This window comes from Lepidochelys kempii, chromosome 6 (assembly GCF_965140285.1).
Source record: "Lepidochelys kempii isolate rLepKem1 chromosome 6, rLepKem1.hap1, whole genome shotgun sequence".
In the NCBI taxonomy this organism is placed as follows: Eukaryota; Metazoa; Chordata; order Testudines; family Cheloniidae; genus Lepidochelys; species Lepidochelys kempii.
This window is the reverse complement of record NC_136385.1, coordinates 90,334,492-90,357,414: the sequence shown is the minus strand read 5'-3', so window position 1 is coordinate 90,357,414 and position 22,923 is coordinate 90,334,492. Positions and strand designations below refer to the sequence as shown.

The window sequence follows — 22,923 nt, the reverse complement described above, 5'->3', positions numbered from 1 at the left end:
TTCAGAGGGTGCGAAGTGAAGTAGATGTGCACACTGAGTGGATGTGGAAAGAGCAACAGGAGATGAGAGGGAAGCAGAGTCTTCACTGAAACAAGATTGGATTTGATATGGAAGGAAATTAAAGCCTCAGGTGAGATAATGTTGGACATGGACAGCAGAAGAGGAAGAGAAATTTGGCAGCAGCAGGTTTATATTCTCACCAGCTGCTAACTCCCACCCCACCATCTTCCCTCCCCCATGAAGCACTTGATTCCTCCATCCATCCAGGACATCTGATCCCAGCCCTCCTCATGTTGTGCAGTTTCCATGTGTAGAACCTCTTGAACCTAAGCACTATGAAGGTTAATCCAGCTCCTTCAGAAAGGTCAGCTCAGGGGCATTATTATTCTTACCAATCATGAAACAGGAATTAAGAAAACAAGAACTCCTGTGTTTATCCCATTTTTTCCTCTGTGGCCCAAGTTCTGTCTGGCTGTGGAAGGAGGTTCTGTGGGCTTTATTCTTCTTCACAGTGCCAATCTCTACTTAGCTCTTCCTCCTCAAGTAACTGGCCAGATCCCAGGTGGAGAACACTTAGCAATTTATTGCTAGGGGAGGATTTTAGGCAGGTCTGTGGGGAGGCAGTCTGGGGTTGGGGAAGATTTCCTACAGTGGAGAGCAGGCTGAGACTGTTCACTTTGCTTCCTCGTATATTCACCCTTTCCCCCCACATCACTTGTTTCTTAAATTCTTGTCTTCAGTATGATTGTGAGGCCAGGGACCAGTGGAGGCTAGCAAGAAGGCGGCAGGACAGTGAGGAGTAGTATTGGAAAGTGCAGAGGGAGACAAAGTTAAAGAACTGAAAATATACTGGTCCAGATTGTACAGTGGGCTACAGATGAGTAAAACACCTAAAGGAAAGCAGGAATCTATGCTGACCAAGCAGTCCTCCATCCCCATGCCAAGTTGTTGCAACTGGACTCAAAGGAGAGAGACCGTTAGTATTTGTTCTTTTAAAGTCCATCTGATTCCATAACAGATGTTCCTGGACACTAGCAGTTCAGGTTGCTGCTTCCAGGCAATATCCATTGTGTTTTCCTTTGCAGAGTAGCGAGTGAAGCTCTTTGAGGTTGTTGCCATTCTGTGCATCTACCCATCAGCTTGCTCTTGGTCTATGGTGGCAGCTGTATAGGTCTGGGAGAAATGCTGCAAATGACTGATTTCTTTTGTTTCTTCATAGTTAACAAAGAAAGTGAACAACATAGAGACAAGCTGGGCCTTGGGTGCCACCTTTCACCTGCTGCAGTCTCTGGGGCTCTCCTACTGAGCCAGCACCCCCTACAGAACATTGGCCTTTCCAGAAGGAAGAGAGGGCAAGTTCAAATTTCCAACTGCATAGCTCAGCAAGAGTCAGTCCTACAGCAAAACATGGGTTGAAGCTATGGAATCAATTCCCCAAGGACTAAGCAGTTCCCAACTGCAACGAGAGCAGCCATAGTATGGTTTCTAAATAACTTCATTGCCGTAATTGATACAAAATCTTCCTGAAAGCCAAAGAGCCTAAATTCCAACTAGGCAGCCTTGAAGCAGATTGTGCTTATAAGCAGCCCAGACACAGCTTCAGTGAATGGATTCATAGATGCCCCATTGTACCAGCAGTTTAGAGTGCTTGTCATGCCCTGGCAAACCACAGACCTTTGGCTGATGATGCTTGATCATTTTTACATGTAGAACTGAAGTTTAGCCCAGAGAATTTTTAAAAAATATAAATATTCAAACATAACACATGCATTCAATGCAGAGTGAAATCCCCAATGTGTTAGCCCTTAAACTGCTTAATACTGAGGGCTTTTAACCTTTCAGGATTGGCTAGTTCCAAGGCCAGTGCTTCTTGGGCAGGTATGAAGCAGAAAGCAAGAGGTGGCTAGGTTGGCTGTCTTGGTCTAGAAGCCTGTGCCTCTCCCTCCCTGTTCTCCCCTCTGACCAGTCTTGAGTAAGATAGAACTGGCATGGAACCAAAAATCAGCTCTCTGTTCAGAGGATGCTGGTTAAGGAGCTATGGTGAGACAAGAAGAGATGGTTTTTCACTTACTTGAGGTGAAAGGGAGAGGAAAATGGGAGTAGAGGTAACTTGGTTCCTGTTCAAATTAGAATCAGACAGATCATTTCCCTCCTTTGGGTTTGTGTTTTAACCCACTGAACTTTAAGTCAATAAGAGCAGGAAATATAATAATTTGGCAGGGTTGGGCTGATTACATAAGCCTAAGCTACTTGGGGGGGAGAAGGGGGAGAGAATGTGGCTGGCCCTTACAACCATACTCTTAGTACAAGACTCATGGCAAGTCCCTGCACTGGAGTAGAGAAATGTGTTTATTTTATACAGTTGGTCTGTAGAAACCGAGCACTCAAGGAAGGGGTTGTAGCTTCTCAGTATTTCCTCCCATCCCCTCCCCCAACCCAGGCACTCTGGCATGACAATACTCAGTTGTTTAATAGTGTTTCAAAAGTGGCAATTGTAATCTCTCCTACCCCAAATGCCTATGTGGAAACAAAAGAGAGGTTTACATTTGGAAGCAAAAAGGGCTCTCACAAGATGGCCCATCACCCATCCCTGCAGAGGCTCAGTGCCAGCTTGCTTCTTCAGCACAGCCTAGCAGTGGCAGTCTTTTCCCTCTCATGCTAAACTGCCTGCCCCGTCTCTTCCACCTGAGGTGAGGCAAAGCTCCCATAATGACCTGAGAAATTCCCCTGCAACCTCCCAGTAAAACAGGCCAGTCCCTCTAGTGTAAAATACCTCAGAACTGGCCTGTGGTATACAGGGAATGTAAGAAACCTTTACCACATCCTCATGCGGAAATGACTGTTCTGTATTATTTGCCAGAGGTAATAGCAGTACAGTCCATGCACACATTACTAGGAGAGTGCATGCATCTACTACTACCTATAAATCTTGCTTTCAGCAAACTTTTTTTTTGTGTTGGAATTTTCACTGACTACAAGATTGGATGAAGTGATCAATAGCCTGGCTACATGACATCCAAGAACTAGCGGTTTTAGTCACCCACTAATCTGAGCCCTTGCTGTGCCACATAGCCTGCTGCTGGTTTTAGACCTGACCTTAGGAGCAGGAATGAGGCCAGCTGCATCTAGAGCTGGAAGGCAACGGGAGAGAGTGAGACAAGGGCAACAGAAGACCTACCATCATCTCCATATGTTCAAGCCCTTGGGAGAACTTAGGGAAAGGACTGATTGTGTTTGGGGAGTGGGGTAGACTAGAGAATAGCACAGAGTACAGTTCAGAGTAAGTTTTCTTTCTGTGTTCTTAGTATCAAGCTCAGGCACTACAGACTCCGTTGGGAGAATTTGCTTTCTCTGTACCAAAGTTGCATTAAGTCTGGAATGCTCAGGGCCTTGATCTTTCAGTTGTACAATTTGTTAACTGAAGCATTACTGCTGCTGCTAATCAAGGGCCCAATTGTGCAGTCCTTGCACAAAACGCTGCAGGATAGAATCCTAAATTTTCATCTGAATTATCCCAGAGGTGAGTTGGACTTCACCTGCTTCAAGTCCCCATACCTACCCTAGTGCAATGAGACTTACTAATGAGCACAAAGTAGCCTTGTAAGAGAAGGGTCCTGATCTGCATCATTGCTGGAGAGGAGAATGTGCCTGGATAAAGGACATTGACTCTAACAGAAGTGACTGTAGAGCTTAGGGCTATGTCTATACTAAGAGCTAGGGGTGTGATTCCCCTGCTCGTGTAGACATGCTCGTTGAGCTAGCAAGGTGTATCAGTAGCAGTGTAGCTGTGGTAGCGGCAGGGGAGTCATGGCTGAGACAGACCTAGTAAAGACCTGCCTAAAACCCGTGAGTATGTTCTTGGCATGGCTCAGCTGGGCCTCCGTTGTTGCTATCTATGTTGTCGCTGCCACATTGCTATTTATACTCCCACTAGCTCAATGACAGCTAGTGTGAGTATGCATTTGTGAGCAGGAGAGACACACCCCTCACTCGCAGTGCAGGCATCGCCTGAGAGTTTGCTTTCAGTCACAAACTCACATTTAAGTCCCCTTTGTAATGTTAATTCCTGATATTAGTTAAATGTACATGATAGCACTGCTATAAAATATAAATCCAGTGCTCATGTTACTTAATGCTGTAATCCAATTAATTGTCTAATGCAGGAGCCTGGTGTTTGGATCATTAAGACAAGGCCACTCAAATGCCTATTTTAGTAATTAAAAAGCTATTTTTAACAAAATGTTCTTGGATTCAAACCCTGGTGATGAAGTTTTCCTCCTTTCCTTTACACTGTTACTCCTCAGTACCAAAGAAACAGGATGGCACGCACACCCCTTGGCCCTCCCAAAAGGGGGTTGCCTGCGGAAGAGGAAGCAAGCTTGGGCTTACAGAGTCAGTCTTACCCTGAATTGGCTTCCTTACTGCAAACCACACTCACCTCTGGCACCAGATCTTGCTCCAGCAGCTGGAGGCTGACAACCCAGAGGGAGAGGATCACATCAGCACTACAGTGCAGCAAGGTATAGGGAAAACAGTACATTTACTGCCTCTTCAGCCTTAGGCTAAAAGGGCCACTGCTATATGAAAGCACACAGCAAAGATGATTCAGTAGCTGAAACTACTGGTGCCACAGGACAGGACTTGGTCCTTGGAGAGCAGAACAAACAACTTCAGCAAAGATGAGCATATGTTGTAAGAAAAAAAATTTCATTCCTATTTGTGTTATTCTTCAAAGACACTATTTAAATACATGTTTCCAAACCAGACATGATACAGTCCTCAGAGGGTTAAAGATCTCAGGTTCCCAGCAGTCACCAGTGAACTGCAGCTCTAGCTAGATGGAGAAATTACTTACTGGCAAAGGACATAATCTGCTCCTAGAGAGGGAAAGGGAAAAAAAAACATGTCACTCGTGAACCAGTCAGAGACAAATATTTAGAAACAAAGCAGAGAACGCTGCTACATCCTCCTTCACTCTACCCCATGGATATCATCTCTCGTTTAAGGAAAGGAAGTAAAAAAAAATATCACTCAAGCCAAATACATCTTTGGTTTGCCTCATTCACATGCCATTTGAACACAGCATGTCATTCCTGCTGAATCTGCTAGTGACTCGGCTCATTGTATCACCACAAGTTAATTTGTAGCGTCCTAACAGTGCCTCTTACTTTGACTGGAGACAAGGCATTTGTTGTTTGTAATCCCCATGTCCTCAGCAGCACAAAGGGAGCGACACTTGTGGAGTAGAGTCTCTTTAACAAGTCGATGGCAGCCATTAAAGAGAGGTTATGCCTCTGACGGTCTGTCTCAAACTGTAAGAGGTGCTTTATGGAGCCTGGAAAAGGAAGGGGAGAATTAAATTGCAATCCTAACTGCTCATGCCACTGACATAATGACCTCCACAGGGACCCAAAACACACCCCAATGATCTCTGCACCCTCTAGATTCATCTTAAAAAGGTGCTGTTCTGTCAGCAAATAGCAAGATCCAAGAGTTTCTTCTTGTTCCCTTCAGCAGCCCTTATTCCCACATCTCCTTACACCAGTGGCCAGCAGAATGGAACATTCTGTAAACTAGGCAACACAGGATGGGTTTTGAGAAGGGAAATGCACCCAGGAGCATCACTCTGTCTGGTCCACAGATTAAGTTTGAACACCCCAGCTTCTCCCAGTTTATGAATATGCGGATTCATGTTATGAGACACCAGTGTGCCCAGAGGTGGACAGGAAACAAACTGGGTCAATCCTTGCCCTGAAGAGCTCACTATCTAAAATAAAGTTCAGATATGCTGGGAGACTTGGAGAAGGGGATATTCAAATTATTGCCATAGATTATGTATCCTTACCCAGATCCTTCCCATTGAAGGCTGCTGTGCTGAGGTGATGTGTCAAGCATGCAATATCTCCAAAGCCCATATTTACACCTTGTCCTGCTAGTGGATGGACTCTGTGTGCTGCATCCCTAAGGGCAGAGCAGAGAGCATCTCAGATCCTAACTGGAGGAGAGCAGAGACAGTCCATGTTTTCCTTACCCACTAAGTACCTTCCCCCTCAGTGTAGAGCAGAGATTCTCAACCTTCTTTCTGAGGCCCCCCCCAACATGCTATAAAAATTTCATGGCCCACCTGTGCTACAACTGCTGTTTTTCAGTGGATTAAAAGCCAGGGCTGGCATCAGGGGGTAGCAAGCAGGACGATTGCCCAGGGCCCCACACCCCAAGGGGCCCTGGAAAGCTAAGTTGTTCAGGCTTCAGCACCGGGCAGTGGGGCTCGGGATTGAGCTTTCTGCCCTGGGCCCAGTGAGTCTAGTGCTGGCCCTGCTCTCTGGTTTTTTTTGACGAACCCCCTGAGACCTGCTCGCAGCTCCCTGGGGGCCCAGGACCTCTGGTTGAGAACTGCTGGTATAGCACACACTTCATCTCCTCTGTCTAATAAGCCCCTCCTTATAGCCCTCTATATATACACACCTCATCTAACAAGTATCTGACACCTAATACCGCTCCACATACTCTGCCTGCCTTTTTCCTTGAAGAACCTCCCCACTCCATGGCTCGAGATGTAATCCACTTTCTCCACCTGTTAACTGGGAGAGGAACATGTCTGGCACCACAACTATCACCCTCCCTGAATAATTCACACCCTGCTGTGCCAGAGATGCTTCGCTTCATTCCCCAAACGCACCTTTTATGGAACCAGAAATGGCCTGCTTTCCCATAAAAAAAACAAACCATGACACCTGCAGCCCCAATGAGCAATTTACCCAATAAGCGCCATCCGGTGCCGGACATATTCTGTGGCATGCCCCATTCCAAGAGGAAACACAGCTCGGCTCTTTGGCTCCACTTTGGCAATGCTTGGGGGCAGCTGGCGGGCTGCAGTGCCTGATGGCATCAGGAGAGAAATAGCAGATCGGAACACGGATCCAGCAGTATCAATAAAGTCCGAGTGGTGTAGGTTGCTCCACTGAATAACAATAAAGACGGATTTATATGGTGCCCCAAATCCCAAGGCTTCTGGGTGTCCCAACAAAATTACAAAACACTTTGTTTTGTGTAGTGTCCACAGCATACTAGGCACTGAACAACCACAAGGGATGACATGATTCCCTACCCCAAAGGGCACATTCTGCCTTTACTAACACCAAAAAGCAATATGGCCTAATAAATACCAGACTGATGCATAAATGAACAAAAGCCTCCAAATACACAGTTCTAACCATTCAGCAAACAAGATCATCCTCATTACAGCCTAGACGACCATCTTAGACCAAGAAGAGCCTGCCCCTCCTATCATTTTGAAAAGTAATTCAATCTCCACTGCTAATCTAACTTCAGACACCAAGGGTGACCCTCTCTCTGAGAGGTGTTTTAATAGAGCTCCCATGTGAAGATGTCCCATCTCAGGTTTTTGTTTTTTTTTTAAATGTTTTAGTGAGACTTTGATTGACTTAAAGTGTTAAGAATGTCAGCCTGTAACTGCACTAATGAAAAGGTGAATAGAAATCTAGTAAAAGTAAAATCGTAATAGGCTTTCAAGGCTTGTGCATTTAGATCAGACACTTTATCTACTAGTTATACAGCCTGGTTAGTATCCATACAAGTTCACAAGTATTGATTATAGCAGGCAAAAGAGAGCCTATACTTTTCTATTTGAGCAAGATATGTACTAATAATCAACAAATAAAAAAAGATTCAAAGCCAAAAGCTACCTTAATGCAAATTAACCAGATCTGAATGACAGAAGAGTCACAAGTCAGAGCATACAATGAATGCACACAAGACTAAAATGAAGAATTCTTTATTAAAGAGCAAGTTAGACTTTGTGGAAAATAAACTGAAGTAGTAAGCTTGTGGGCGTCCCAGGAATTCCTGCCCTGACTAAGAGTTGTCGGAGCCTTGGGACTGCATGAGTTAGGATAGTCAAAGGGAGTGCCATCTCAAAGCACAACTGCATTGTAAAAATGCACTCACAGGTTTTGCATACAAATTGTTATTTTTATATAAATATATGTGGAAAAATGGTGGGGAAGGAAGTGCGTCTAGAATTACAGGGTGAGATTCTGTAGGAGACTGAAGAGGAGCTGCTGTCCACGACAAAAGGAACATATATATATATCTTTCTCTTCAGAGCTTCCAATTCAAGAACTAACCAGGCTCAACCTGTTCAGCTTTTAAAATGAGGACCAGATCAGGCCTACCCATGTAATGTTTTTCAGCACACACTAGCATGCTTTTCTTCCAAGTCAACTTACTGCAACTTCCATAATACATTAATTATGTTAGGTCCATACATGTCAGAACAACAGTGGTCAATTCCAGATTCATCACAGGAAGATGTAAGTCTTCCATAATGCACTTACCTGCAGTGGTATCCCATCAGAGGGACATTTCTTCCCACCCTAAAATCCTGGTAATTACACCGAAGGAGGAGGATTGACAGTCCTTATTTTATTCTAGCTACGGTCACTGCAGAAGCTATTCTTATTTAGACAGGCATCTAATGTTTTTTGAACCTTATTAATATGTTCCATTAATAAATATTACCCTTTACTCATTTTAAAGTTGCCATCTTAATTTCACTGAGTACTTTTTGTATAATAGGATGGAATAAACAGGGACCAAAATGGCCACCTTTCTTTAATTTACAGAAATCTATTTTATCACAGCAAGAAAATCAGCTCTGCATCCTCATGAAATGATGATACTCACAAAGGCAGAGTTGATGGTGTCCACAAAGCTTTCCTCATCCATACTAAGAAGCTGTGATGCATGTTCATGAGATGTGGACCAAACCAAAGAGCTGGCAGTGTCAGAGAGCTGATCCAAAAGAACCATAAGAGTCAGTATCAAGAGACAGAAAAATAATCTGTGCAAGGCTCCCCAACATTCCAATCCAGGGAAGGGCCCAGGCCCCACCCACATGCTAATTCGGACCAGGGCCTTCACTCCACCAATCCCAGAAACAATATGTGCAAGGGGCTCCAAACCCATAAAAGCTAACAGGCAGGAAATAGGAAAAATAAATAAGAATTAGAGGGGGGGAAAACTACAGACAGAGAGATCAAGAGTCATAGAAAGAAGGAAAAGTCTAGAGGCAAGACAGAGGCAATGTAACTAGGCACGGAAAGGTAAAGGAAAGGTGATTAGAAATAAACGGACCAAAAAGTTAAAGATGGGTGAGTCAAAAGTCAGTGTCTCTTACCGGGAGAAGAGCAATTGGCCCTGAAGGGAGGAATCTCTGCCATGCGACATTGTTGTCTGTGGCCTATAACATGAAGAAACATGAGGACTGATGAGAACTGCTGATCTTGCATCACCTACTGAACCTGCGCAGACACTGCAGCTCAGGAACTTGCAGGATCTCACCTCAGACAAGAGCAGAGTAGCAACCACAGCTGACTGATCATATTGATAGTGGATGTTCTGAATTCCAGCCGCTTTCCGGACCATGGAGTTCTGACCATCTGCACCAATCTGTAAGGGGATGAGAAACAAGGAAACCTCATCAACGGCTTTAGAAAAAAAATCAGCATTCCAGCCCTTGTTATCTGCAGTGAGTAGCTAACTCAACAAAGTAGCAAAGGCCTCCCATTTGCACTTGGATATGTGGTTTCTTTTAAATAAATGAGAATACTGCAACAAAGAGGCAGCCTCTTCAGCCCTACTCTAATTTAGCACAGTCCTCTTCAGCTAGCCACAAAGAAGGCTACTGACATTACCCCTTAGTATCTCTGACACAGTCAGCAGCTCCCCTCACTCAAACCCTCCCCACTGATGGAGCAGCACCACACACAAAATCAGAATCCAGTGGAAAGAACTTGGCAAGAGACGGTGTCTGATACACAGAAAACGGAAGTTTAGTTACCAGCAGTTTGGTCTCTACGCTGCGTCCATCAGCTAAGTCAATTTTGACCCAAGGGCTTTTGTCAGAGAGATGACAGGAAAGGGGCCAGGTATACCCAACTGCTCTGCTCCTGTAGAGAACCTCCACCTGATCTGATGGAACACAACATAGCAGGGTCACAGCATGATACAGACATGAGAAAAGGAAAGTTACAAAAAGAGAGCAAAAGGCAAGACACAGCTAGGCAACACAATGACTCTCAGAGCTGACCCCACTGACACCTACCCTTAGGGCACAATGAAGCAATCTAGGCACTTGTATTGCCCCCATCACTGCAGAGTCTGATCACCTCCCAAATAGATGAGTTGAAAGTTAAAGACGCTTCACAACAAAACATAAGATACCACAGTGAGTGCATGCGTGAAGTCTAGAAAAGGACACAAGATAGAAGGCTTAGATAAAGTTCCACCAAGAACAAGTACCTCTTCCTAACCCAGAGGGACTGACTTCTCCATAAACCTCCGAGTTATCTGCTGAATGGATTTCCTCCCTCTCTCTTCCCCTGTTCCAGAGCTCCCTGCTGAATGCAACTCACTGAGAGCTCCCACACTGTGAATAAAAAATGAAAGCAATTATCGCCTACCTGACACTGCATCTAACTGTTTGGTTAGAGCAGACATAATGACATTGTTCTCCACTACATAACCCATGTCTTCTAAGTTGTTTTTATCAAAGATTATCATGGCTTCTGAACAGGCATCCCATACCTATTAGGGGAAAGAGAGAGACAGAAAATATTATCACACAGCATAGACTCAGCATGCATTGTGCAGCTCCATCAGGAACTGCCCACAACTCTCCTTTAACAGGGAAAGGTGATAGGCAATCTCTAGAGCTTCCACCAGGAATCATCCCTCCAGCTGCTAATATCAGGAGTTTGAGGGAGGACACAGAAAGGTGAGAAAGTCTCCTAGGATAGTAGTACTTGTGGCACCTTAGAGACTAACCAATTTATTTGAGCATGAGCTTTCGTGAGCTACAGCTCACTTCATCAGATGTTTACCGTGGAAACTGCAGCAGACTTTATATACACACAGAAATCATGAAACAATACCTCCTCCCACCCCACTGTCCTGCTGGTAATAGCTTATCTAAAGTGATCAACAGGTGGGCCATTTCCAGCACAAATCCAGGTTTTCTCACCCTCCACCCCCCCACACAAATTCACTCTCCTGCTGGTGCTAGCCCATCCAAAGTGACAACTCTTTACATAATCAAGTCGGGCTATTTCCTGCATAGATCAAGGTTTTCTCACATCCCCCCCACCCCCATACACACACAAACTCACTCTCCTGCTGGTAATAGCTCATCTAAACTGACCATTCTCCAGGTTTAAATCCAAGTTAAACCAGAACATCTGGGGGGGGGGGGGTAGGAAAAAACAAGAGGAAACAGGCTACCTTGCATAATGACTTAGCCACTCCCAATCTCTATTTAAGCCTAAATTAATAGTATCCAATTTGCAAATGAATTCCAATTCAGCAGTTTCTCGCTGGAGTCTGGATTTGAAGTTTTTTTGTTTTAAGATAGCGACCTTCATGTCTGTGATTGCGTGACCAGAGAGATTGAAGTCTGCCCCTCCACCCCCACGAACATGATACAGTTCTGTGGTGACCTAGAATCCTATTTTCGACGTCTCCGTCTCAAGGAATATTTCCAAAATACCTCTGAACAACATACTAATCCACAGAGGTCTCCCTGCCAACACTACAGAAAGAGGGATTCTAGATGGACTCCTCCTGAAGGTCGAAACAGCAGACTGGACTTCTACATAGAGTGCTTCCGCCGACGTGCACGGGCTGAAATTGTGGAAAAGCAGCATCACTTGCCCCATAACCTCAGCCATGCGGAACGCAATGCCATCCACAGCCTCAGAAACAACTCTGACATCATAATCAAAAAGGCTGACAAAGGAGGTGCTGTTGTCATCATGAATAGGTCGGAATATGAACAAGAGGCTGCTCGGCAGCTCTCCAACACGAGTTTCTACAAGCCATTACCCTATGATCCCACTGAGAGTTACCAAAAGCAACTACAGCATTTGCTCAAGAAACTTCCTGAAAAAGCACAAGATCAAATCCGCACAGACACACCCCTGGAACCCCGACCTGGGATATTCTATCTACTACCCAAGATCCATAAACCTGGAAATCCTGGGCGCCCCATCATCTCAGGCATTGGCACCCTGACAGCAGGATTGTCTGGCTATGTAGACTCCCTCCTCAGGCCCTACGCTACCAGCACTCCCAGCTACCTTCGAGACACCACTGACTTCCTGAGGAAACTTCAATCCATCGGTGATCTTCCTGATAACACCATCCTGGCTACTATGGATGTAGAAGCCCTCTACACCAACATTCCACACAAAGATGGACTACAAGCCGTCAAGAACACTATCCCCGATAATGTCACGGCTAACCTGGTGGCTGAACTTTGTGACTTTGTCCTTACCCATAACTATTTCACATTTGGGGACAATGTATACCTTCAGATCAGCGGCACTGCTATGGGTACCCGCATGGCCCCACAGTATGCCAACATTTTTATGGCTGATTTAGAACAACGCTTCCTCAGCTCTCGTCCCCTAAAGCCCCTACTCTACTTGCGCTATATTGATGACATCTTCATCATCTGGACCCATGGAAAAGAAGCCCTTGAGGAATTCCACCATGATTTCAACAATTTCCATCCCACCACCAACCTCAGCCTGGTCCAGTCCACACAAGAGATCCACTTCCTGGACACTACAGTGCTAATAAACAATGGCCACATAAACACCACCCTATACCGTAAACCTACTGACCGCTATTCCTACCTGCATGCCTCCAGCTTTCACCCTGACCACACCACACGATCCATCGTCTACAGCCAAGCTCTGCGATACAACCGCATTTGCTCCAACCCCTCAGACAGAGACAAACACCTACAAGATCTCTGTCAAGCTTTCTTACAACTACAATACCCACCTGCAGAAGTAAAGAAACAGATTGATAGAGCCAGAAGAGTTCCCAGAAGTTACCTGCTACAGGACAGGCCTAACAAAGAAAATAACAGAACGCCACTAGCCGTCACCTTCAGCCCCCAACTAAAACCCCTCCAACGCATTATTAAGGATCTACAACCTATCCTAAAGGATGACCCAACACTCTCACAAGTCTTGGGAGACAGGCCAGTCCTTGCCTACAGACAGCCCCGCAACCTGAAGCAAATACTCACCAACAACCACATACCACACAACAGAACCACTAACCCAGGAACTTATCCTTGCAACAAAGCCCGTTGCCAATTGTGCCCACATATCTATTCAGGGGACACCATCACAGGGCCTAATAACATCAGCCACACTATCAGAGGCTCGTTCACCTGCACATCCACCAATGTGATCTATGCCATCATGTGCCAGCAATGCCCCTCTGCCATGTACATTGGTCAAACTGGACAGTCTCTACGTAAAAGAATAAATGGACACAAATCAGATGTCAAGAATTATAACATTCATAAACCAGTCGGAGAACACTTCAATCTCTCTGGTCACGCAATCACAGACATGAAGGTCGCTATCTTAAAACAAAAAAACTTCAAATCCAGACTCCAGCGAGAAACTGCTGAATTGGAATTCATTTGCAAATTGGATACTATTAATTTAGGCTTAAATAGAGACTGGGAGTGGCTAAGTCATTATGCAAGGTAGCCTGTTTCCTCTTGTTTTTTCCTACCCCCCCCCCCAGATGTTCTGGTTTAACTTGGATTTAAACCTGGAGAATGGTCAGTTTAGATGAGCTATTACCAGCAGGAGAGTGAGTTTGTGTGTGTATGGGGGTGGGGGGGATGTGAGAAAACCTTGATCTATGCAGGAAATAGCCCGACTTGATTATGTAAAGAGTTGTCACTTTGGATGGGCTAGCACCAGCAGGAGAGTGAATTTGTGTGGGGGGGTGGAGGGTGAGAAAACCTGGATTTGTGCTGGAAATGGCCCACCTGTTGATCACTTTAGATAAGCTATTACCAGCAGGACAGTGGGGTGGGAGGAGGTATTGTTTCATGATTTCTGTGTGTATATAAAGTCTGCTGCAGTTTCCACGGTAAACATCTGATGAAGTGAGCTGTAGCTCACGAAAGCTCATGCTCAAATAAATTGGTTAGTCTCTAAGGTGCCACAAGTACTCCTTTTCTTTTTGCGAATACAGACTAACACGGCTGTTCCTCTGAATCCTAGGATAGTGATTCTCAAACTTTTATACTGGGGACCCCTTTCACATAGCAAGCTTCCAAGTGCAACCCCCCCTTATAAATTAAAAACACTTTTTTAACACCATAATAAATGCTGTAGGAAAAGCAGGGTTTGGGGTGGAGGCTGGCAGCTCACGACCCCCCATGTAATAACCTTGGGACCCCCTGAGGGGTCCCAACCCCCAGTTTGAGAACCCCTGTCCTAGGAAGACTCCCACTCCCTATTCAAGCCCAAATTAATGGTGTTAAGTTTGCAATTGAATTGTAGCTCTGCAGTTTCTCTTTGAAGTCTGTGTTTGAAGTTTTTGTTGAAGGATGTCTAATGTTAAATCTGTTACTGAATGTCCAGGGAGACTGAAGTGTTCTCCTACTGGCTTTTGTATGTTACCATTCCTGATGTCTGATATCAGGCATTAATTTGGGCTTGAATAGGGACTGGGAGCAACTGGCTCATTACAAAGCAATTTTCCCTCTCTTGGTATTGACACCTCCTCCTCAATTATTGGGAGTGGACCACATCCACCCTGACTGAAGTGGCCTTGTCAGCACTGGTTCTCCACTTGTAAGGTAACTCCCTTCTCTTCATGTGCCACTATATTTATGCCTGTATCTGTAATTTTCACTCCATGCATCTGAAGAAATGGTTGGTTTTTTTTACCCACAAAAGCTTATGCCCAAATAAATCTGTTAGTCTTTAAGATGCCACCAGACTCCTTGTTGTTTTTGTGAATACAGACTAACATGGCTACCCCTCTGATTCTAGGAAGACTGACACACCAAGAATACAACAAGCTTAGTCAGTGTATCCTGTTCCTCTCCAAAGAGGAAACAAATCTTGGGCCATTAGAGGTAAATATTTCTGAGAATTCTAGTTACATTAGCAGAAACAGACAGACTGCATTCATAGCAGTGAGTCAGGCACCTGCATCCGCTGGAAGGGTTTGAATCGCAGGCTGCAAACATGATCCCAGGCACCAAAACCTAAAAGAGAGAGAAGGACCCACAACATGAAGAGAAACCAGTCACAATGAGACCAAACTGAGACTCAGATTCACTTTCCTCTCTCCCTCCCCTCGATCCCTACTGAGTAACACTCTTCCAGCCTATCCATAGGCTCTGCTTTCTCCACCTGCATACAGAGCTGGGTCTGTCTAGGTTCTTATAAGGCTCTCACACCACACTTGATACTGATGCAAGACAGGAGGAAAGAGCCACCTGTCTGGGGTCAGTGAAGACCTGACTTCAGGAATTCAATGTAGCAAACAGTCAACTCTCACTACATATACTTAGGCTCTGAGTTGGGGGTACAGGAGGGAGGGAAAGGCTCAAGGACAGTTGATTAAAACACTTTTTTCATCATTAGGATGAAGGGTTCAGATCTGCCTGTAGCCACACATCAGATTCTCTCAGCAGCCTGTGAGTTCCCCTTCTCTATCCCTGAAGACTATACCATCCTTCCTGTTAATGAGGCTTGCAACTTCAGCGTCACATTAGACAAGGGGTGGGCAAATTATGGCCCGTGAGCTGGATCCGTCCTGCCAGCTGTTTTAAGCCAGCCTTCGAGCTCCCACTGGGGAGTGGAGTCTGGGGCTTGCCCCGCTCTGGCACTCCAGCCACAGCGCAGGGTTGGGGGCCACTTCACATAGCTCCCGGAAGCAGCAACATGGCCCCCTTCCGGCTCCTGTGTGTAGAGGCAGCCAGGGGGCTCCACTCTGCACACTGCTCCCACCCCAAGCACCACCACTGCAGCTCCCATTGGCTGGGAACCGCAGCAAATAGGAGCTGCAGGGGCAGTACCTGCGGACGGAGCAACGCACAGAGCCGCGCCTCTGTGAGGAGCCTGAGAAGGGACATGCCGCTGCTTCCAGGAGCCGCTTGAGGTAAGTGCCACCCAAAGCCAGTACCCCTGAGCCTCTCCCCACGCCCCAACCCTCTGCCCCAGCCCTGATCCCCTTCCCGCACTCCGAACCCCTCGATCCCAGCGCGGAGCACCCTCATGCACCCCAAACTCCTCATCCCCATCCCCCCAGCCAGAGCCCTCACCACACCTCCGCACTGCACTACCCCGCCCCAGAGCCTCCTCCCACACCCTGAATGCCTCATTTCTGGCCCTACCCCGGAGCCCGCACACCCAACCAGAGCCCACACCCTCTCCCGCACCCCAACCCCAATTTTGTGAGCATTCATGGCCCGCTATACAATTTCTATTCCCAGATTTTGGCCCGAGGGCCACAAAGTTTGCCCACCCCTGCATTAGACTCTTCCTCCTGCCACCCACCCAAGCCAGCACCAAGTCCTGTCAGTTTTTCCTTCACAACTACTTTAAAATATCATTTTCTTTTCCTAAAATCCTTGTCCAGGCCTTGGTCATCTCTCACTTTGGTATCTGCAACTCCTGATGTAATCTAGTTTTCCCACGCAACCCTGATCATATGAACACCTGCTTGCTTTTCTCTTGCCTTCCACACATGGTTTCAAAACTCTGCATGACTCTCCCATTGTTTACATCTCAGCCCCCATTTCCTCCAGTTGCCCATGCTTCTCCAAAGCCTCTCTCCTAATCTACCCCTCTGTACCATTTTCAAACTCTTTCTGCCGCTTCCTCCATGCTTTCCTCCCCCCACCCCACCCCACGCATCAGCCAGCCTCCCCTCAGCCAAATACTTCCACAGAACATGGTGATTCTGTGAAATGGCCACCATCAAAAGGAAGCAGAAAAAAATAACCTTTCACACCACTCAAACTGGATTTCCCAAACTCTGGTCATCTAGGGTAGTGCTCATCTGCATGTTGTACTTCAGATCTTAAGCTCCTTGGTGCAGTCACCCTTTTTATGTCATAGTGCTGAGCATGTTAACAGTGTTCAGCAAATGATTGATAATATAAGCATTACATGAGAGCTGGAGAAGGTCATTTTGTCCATACTCTCGGTGCCACTTCACACCTGCCCAAACTGAGTTATCCCACCTTCATCAGCCCGTATGTTGAACCTAACTCGTTTCAATGCACGACTTGTGTTTAATGTATAAATGATCTGGAGAGGAAAGGGGATGGTTCATCTATACAGAGGAGGAAATAAAATTCAGAAGCCATTCTAGAGAATAGAATCAGAGGGCTGAGAAGTTCTACATTCAATGCAGAGAATGATGATGTAACAAGGACAGTGGAACATCAAGGAGAATCCCCCAAGTGAGAGTGGACACAAACCATTCAGGGTAAAGATTCAGGAGTGGCTGGGGAAGAGAACTTTCACTTCATTCAAAAATTCCCTGTTCAAATAGGACATGAGAGAGAGTACTGCTACAGAAAGTGAAATTACAGATACTATGAAATTAAGCACAGGAGCATTGACATCGTAACTGTCTCTATAAACAAATAGAAAGTGAACTAGAAATTAAATGATTATGAGCTGATGGGATGATTCTCTGAATCAGAGATGGGAGGAAGATCAATGGTACGGATACCACTGCATCTCACAAGTTCCCAAAAGTTGTAATATGCAATCTGATAACTAAGGAGGCAATGGTGAAATATTTTGTGTAAAGATATGAATAGGGTTGGGCACTTGACCAGTCCAAAAATAACTGACAATATTTGACTGGTCAATTGATCAAAGTCAAAAATGGTCAAATATTTTAAAAAAACCACTAATTTATTAAAACAGTAACAAAAAGTTTCCAATAGGCTTAGCCTTAGATACATTATACCTAATTACAACAATCAAGTTACTTAACTGAGTTATTTTAACTCAGAAAAATGTGAAACATAATGAAACTAAGTTCTAAAAAATGAAAGACTAGGACCATGATGTAGTCAAGAAGGTAGGCCACCACCTTCATCAGGACACTCTTGCTGGAATATTTGACCCTGGTCAAATAATAGGAGGTTAACAGACAATATTTAACCAGTCAACTGACCATCTTGCCAAGCCTAGATAAGAGAAATGACAAATAACGGAAGATTTGCAGAAATTATCTGCTACAGACCCCATAACTGAAGGACAGCAAGAGTCAGAAATTCCTCAACCAACTATTGTGAAGTCAAAAAGTGAACGGTGCTGTACTCAGAAGGAGGGATTTTTGTTTCAATTGGATACCATATTCTTCTCAGTTCTAAACCTAATCCATTGTGTACTGTTGCTCTGCAAATGCTGAATAGGTCCATCCTTCTACTTCAAAGATGGCTGTTTCAGGGATGGGTGAAGTGATTTCTGTTTGTTAAATGTTTTGGGATTAGAGCTAGTTGAATTCTTCTCTGTCAACGCGTGTGTGGTGGGGGGGAGGGGTTAAGAAAAATGGCTTTCTGGAAAATTGTCCAACAGTTCAAAATTTTTGATCAAAACAAACTGAAAAACATTGCCTCATTTTAATACTATACATTTTTGGGTTTTGTTATTTTTAGTCCCTCCTTTTCCTAGTGGAAGAAAGGGAGGAACCAAAGTTTTTTGCTTGGTTGATTGGGTTTTTTTTTTTAATTGGAAAAAAAAAGTCCATAAAAAACTGCAAAAAGAAGTTTTTGTTTCATTCAAAAATGTTCACAGAAAATACTTACAATTTTTTGACCAGACTTATTTGGGATCCTTTGTGATGAAAGGCACCATTGTGGGGGGAGGGATAGCTCAGTGGATTGAGCACTGGCCTGCTAAACCCAAGGTTGTGAGTTCAATCCTTGAGGGGGCCATTTAGGGATCAGGGCAAAAATTGGGGATTGGTCCTGCTTTGAGCAGGGGGTTGGACTAGACGACCTCTGAGGTCCCTTCCAACCCTGATATTCTATGATTCTATGAAAATGTCAGAGGTAGTAGAAAAGAGGGCAAGAGTGAGAACAGAATTACCAGAGTTGGAATTTGGACAGGACCCAGAGATATCCCTGCTCTTGGCCCAGATGCCATAGGATAAATGGTGAGAATCTCAGTTGTCTCTCATAATTGTAACTCCAGCAGCACTGAGCCCCTGCTTCAGGCTGGAGAATTAGTTCAGTAGCAACTCAGAGCAAATTACCAACACCACTTTCTGGAGTACCTAGGTTGCTCTTGGAGTTCACACATCCACGTCCTAACCACACCTAACCCTACTTAGTTTACAAATAAGTATGGCTTCAAGCTAGCAGGGTTAGGGTGCATGAACCAGCCTAAAATCTTCCCACCTACCTAAATATTCATGCTGTGAAAAGCAAGAAGAAAGGGAATAAAAGGTTTGGAGGAGCCAACTCCATGCTGTGTACCAGAAAGCAGATACAAGACTATTTCAGAACCACACTGTGAAATTAGTTTTTTGTGGCTGCAAACCTCAGACCAGTTACCCAGGGGTGGAGAAGCCTTCACACCTCAAAATCCACCACCACCACCCTCAACACTAACTGTCCCTCTTGTTGGCTTCTCAGCAGAGAAGTCAAAGACTGAATGGGCCGAAGAGACTGAACTATGCTGCAGAACCAATTCCTCCAAGGCAGGGGTGCAGTACATAGACTAAGGAACAGTGAAAGAAGCTTTCTTCACACAAACCAAGCTGTATCTGTTCTGTGGAAAGAATACTCTAGGGCTGTCACTTGAAGATCTTTCACTAGCACTGAAATCTCACAGAAATCTATACAAAATGAACAAGAATTCCAGAACAAGAAGTCATGCCCCTAACCTAGAAAAGCCTGATTTAGACACCTCAATTCAGAATGCACAGCAGTAAGAAATGGAGAGTAGGAATCAGCCAAGTCAGTTTAAGAACAACAGTCCCAATCTGAAGAATTCTCAAGGGCCTCACAAAAATAAAGCCAGTTCCAGTTTCAGATTAAAGTGTTACACAGAAAGAACAAGAAGAACTGTACTCACTGCTCAGAAGGGTGGCTGAACCAGGGGAGATGGAACTGACCCTGTTACTGTAACTCTCAGGCAAATGGTCAGACACTTTCCTAGGGCCAGCTTCCAGTAATAGGATTTTCTTCTCACGGAAGTGGACATCATGTCCTGAAATAGGCAAACATTTATTAAGATACTTTTAATAAAAATTCATTTCTTTATTTATATATCAAGAACTCCCATGCATTTTGCAATGAGATACACAAATAAAATTCCCTACAGGGAAAAGCATACACAACACATTTCTAACTAGGTAAGTTTCAGAGTAACAGCCGTGTTAGTCTGTATTCGCAAAAAGAAAAGGAGGACTTGTGGCACCTTAGAGACTAACCAATTTATTAGAGCATAAGCTTTCGTGAGCTACAGCTCACTTCTTCAGATGCATATCGTGGAAACTGCAGCAGGCTTTATATATACACAGAGAATATGAAACAATATCTATTCCCACCCCACTGTCCTGCTGGTAATAGCTTATCTAAAGTGATTTCCAGCACAAATCCAGGTTTTCTCACCCTCCACCCCCCCACACAAATTCACTCTCCTGCTGGTGATAGCCCATCCAAAGTGATAACTCTTTACACAATGTGCATGACAATTAAGCTGGGCTATTTCCTGCATAAATCCAGGTTCTCACATCCCCCCCACCCCCACACACACACAAACTCACTCTCCTGCTGGTAATAGCTCATCCAAACTGACCACTCTTCAAGTTAAAATCCAAGTTAAACCAGAACATCTGGGGGGAGGGGGGGGTAGGAAAAAACAAGAGGAAACAGGCTACCTTGCATAATGACTTAGCCACTCCAAGTCTCTATTTAAGCCTAAATTAATAGTATCCAATTTGCAAATGAATTCCAATTCAGCAGTTTCTCGCTGGAGTCTGGATTTGAAGTTTTTTTGTTTTAAGATAGCGACCTTCATGTCTGTGATCGCGTGACCAGAGAGATTGAAGTGTTCTCCGACTGGTTTATGAATGTTATAATTCTTGACATCTGATTTGTGTCCATTTATTCTTTTACGTAGAGACTGTCCAGTTTGACCAATGTACATGGCAGAGGGGCATTGCTGGCACATGATGGCATAGATCACATTGGTGGATGTGCAGGTGAACGAGCCTCTGATAGTGTGGCTGATGTTATTAGGCCCTGTGATGGTGTCCCCTGAATAGATATGTGGGCACAGTTGGCAACGGGCTTTGTTGCAAGGATAAGTTCCTGGGTTAGTGGTTCTGTTGTGTGGTATGTGGTTGTTGGTGAGTATTTGCTTCAGGTTGCGGGGCTGTCTGTAGGCAAGGACTGGCCTGTCTCCCAAGATTTGTGAGAGTGTTGGGTCATCCTTTAGGATAGGTTGTAGATCCTTAATAATGCGTTGGAGGGGTTTTAGTTGGGGGCTGAAGGTGACGGCTAGTGGCGTTCTGTTATTTTCTTTGTTAGGCCTGTCCTGTAGTAGGTAACTTCTGGGAACTCTTCTGGCTCTATCAATCTGTTTCTTTACTTCTGCAGGTGGGTATTGTAGTTGTAAGAAAGCTTGACAGAGATCTTGTAGGTGTTTGTCTCTGTCTGAGGGGTTGGAGCAAATGCGGTTGTATCGCAGAGCTTGGCTGTAGACGATGGATCGTGTGGTGTGGTCAGGGTGAAAGCTGGAGGCATGCAGGTAGGAATAGCGGTCAGTAGGTTTCCGGTATAGGGTGGTGTTTATGTGACCATTGTTTATTAGCACTGTAGTGTCCAGGAAGTGGATCTCTTGTGTGGACTGGACCAGGCTGAGGTTGGTGGTGGGATGGAAATTGTTGAAATCATGGTGGAATTCCTCAAGGGCTTCTTTTCCATGGGTCCAGATGATGAAGATGTCATCAATATAGCGCAAGTAGAGTAGGGGCTTTAGGGGACGAGAGCTGAGGAAGCGTTGTTCTAAATCAGCCATAAAAATGTTGGCATACTGTGGGGCCATGCGGGTACCCATAGCAGTGCCGCTGATCTGAAGGTATACATTGTCCCCAAATGTGAAGTAGTTATGGGTAAGGACAAAGTCACAAAGTTCAGCCACCAGGTTAGCCGTGACATTATCGGGGATAGTGTTCTTGACGGCTTGTAGTCCATCAGAAACAGATTGATAGAGCCAGAAGAGTTCCCAGAAGTTACCTACTACAGGACAGGCCTAACAAAGAAAATAACAGAACGCCACTAGCCGTCACCTTCAGCCCCCAACTAAAACCCCTCCAACGCATTATTAAGGATCTACAACCTATCCTAAAGGATGACCCAACACTCTCACAAATCTTGGGAGACAGGCCAGTCCTTGCCTACAGACAGCCCCGCAACCTGAAGCAAATACTCACCAACAACCACATACCACACAACAGAACCACTAACCCAGGAACTTATCCTTGCAACAAAGCCCGTTGCCAACTGTGCCCACATATCTATTCAGGGGACACCATCACAGGGCCTAATAACATCAGCCACACTATCAGAGGCTCGTTCACCTGCACATCCACCAATGTGATCTATGCCATCATGTGCCAGCAATGCCCCTCTGCCATGTACATTGGTCAAACTGGACAGTCTCTACGTAAAAGAATAAATGGACACAAATCAGATGTCAAGAATTATAACATTCATAAACCAGTCGGAGAACACTTCAATCTCTCTGGTCACGCGATCACAGACATGAAGGTCGCTATCTTAAAACAAAAAAACTTCAAATCCAGACTCCAGCGAGAAACTGCTGAATTGGAATTCATTTGCAAATTGGATACTATTAATTTAGGCTTAAATAGAGACTTGGAGTGGCTAAGTCATTACGCAAGGTAGCCTGTTTCCTCTTGTTTTTTCCTACCCCCCCCTCCCCCCAGATGTTCTGGTTTAACTTGGATTTTAACTTGAAGAGTGGTCAGTTTGGATGAGCTATTACCAGCAGGAGAGTGAGTTTGTGTGTGTGT

At 45.0% G+C, this 22,923-nt stretch overlaps 3 protein-coding genes across 10 annotated transcripts in view; 1 reads left to right on the top strand and 2 right to left on the bottom strand.

Moving 5' to 3' along the window:
• ENTPD5 (ectonucleoside triphosphate diphosphohydrolase 5 (inactive)) overlaps window positions 1-4,244 on the top strand; it is a 38,606-nt gene extending 34,362 nt beyond the window's left edge. For all 4 annotated transcript variants that reach the window (XM_073349142.2, XM_073349144.2, XM_073349141.2 and 1 more), the window contains one exon: window positions 1,220-4,244. In XM_073349142.2, coding sequence (XP_073205243.1) covers window positions 1,220-1,306 — 87 coding nt within the window. In that variant the 3' untranslated portion in view covers window positions 1,307-4,244. The remainder of the gene's footprint in view (window positions 1-1,219) is intronic.
• Window positions 1-4,581, bottom strand: part of LOC144930665 (uncharacterized) — a 31,053-nt gene extending 26,472 nt beyond the window's left edge. The window contains exon 1 of the mRNA XM_078853364.1: window positions 4,439-4,581. Coding sequence (XP_078709490.1) covers window positions 4,439-4,540 — 102 coding nt within the window. The 5' untranslated portion in view covers window positions 4,541-4,581. The remainder of the gene's footprint in view (window positions 1-4,438) is intronic.
• A 105-nt stretch (window positions 4,582-4,686) lies between these two features.
• Window positions 4,687-22,923, bottom strand: part of COQ6 (coenzyme Q6, monooxygenase) — a 35,861-nt gene continuing 17,624 nt past the window's right edge. For 3 of the 5 annotated variants that reach the window (XM_073349126.1, XM_073349127.1, XM_073349125.2), the window contains exons 2-12: window positions 19,956-20,090; window positions 15,054-15,112; window positions 10,485-10,608; window positions 9,863-9,993; window positions 9,364-9,471; window positions 9,200-9,262; window positions 8,707-8,814; window positions 6,759-6,961; window positions 5,846-5,961; window positions 5,169-5,335; window positions 4,687-4,877 (exon numbers count right to left, since the gene is read on the bottom strand). In XM_073349126.1, the coding sequence (XP_073205227.1) occupies window positions 4,848-4,877; window positions 5,169-5,335; window positions 5,846-5,961; window positions 6,759-6,961; window positions 8,707-8,814; window positions 9,200-9,262; window positions 9,364-9,471; window positions 9,863-9,993; window positions 10,485-10,608; window positions 15,054-15,112; window positions 19,956-20,090 (1,244 nt within the window). In that variant the 3' untranslated portion in view covers window positions 4,687-4,847. Of the gene's footprint in view, window positions 4,878-5,168; window positions 5,336-5,845; window positions 5,962-6,758; window positions 6,962-8,706; window positions 8,815-9,199; window positions 9,263-9,363; window positions 9,472-9,862; window positions 9,994-10,484; window positions 10,609-15,007; window positions 15,113-19,955; window positions 20,091-22,923 lie in introns of those variants that run through there. The other 2 variants (XM_073349128.1, XM_073349129.2) reach the window with 2 other exon arrangements.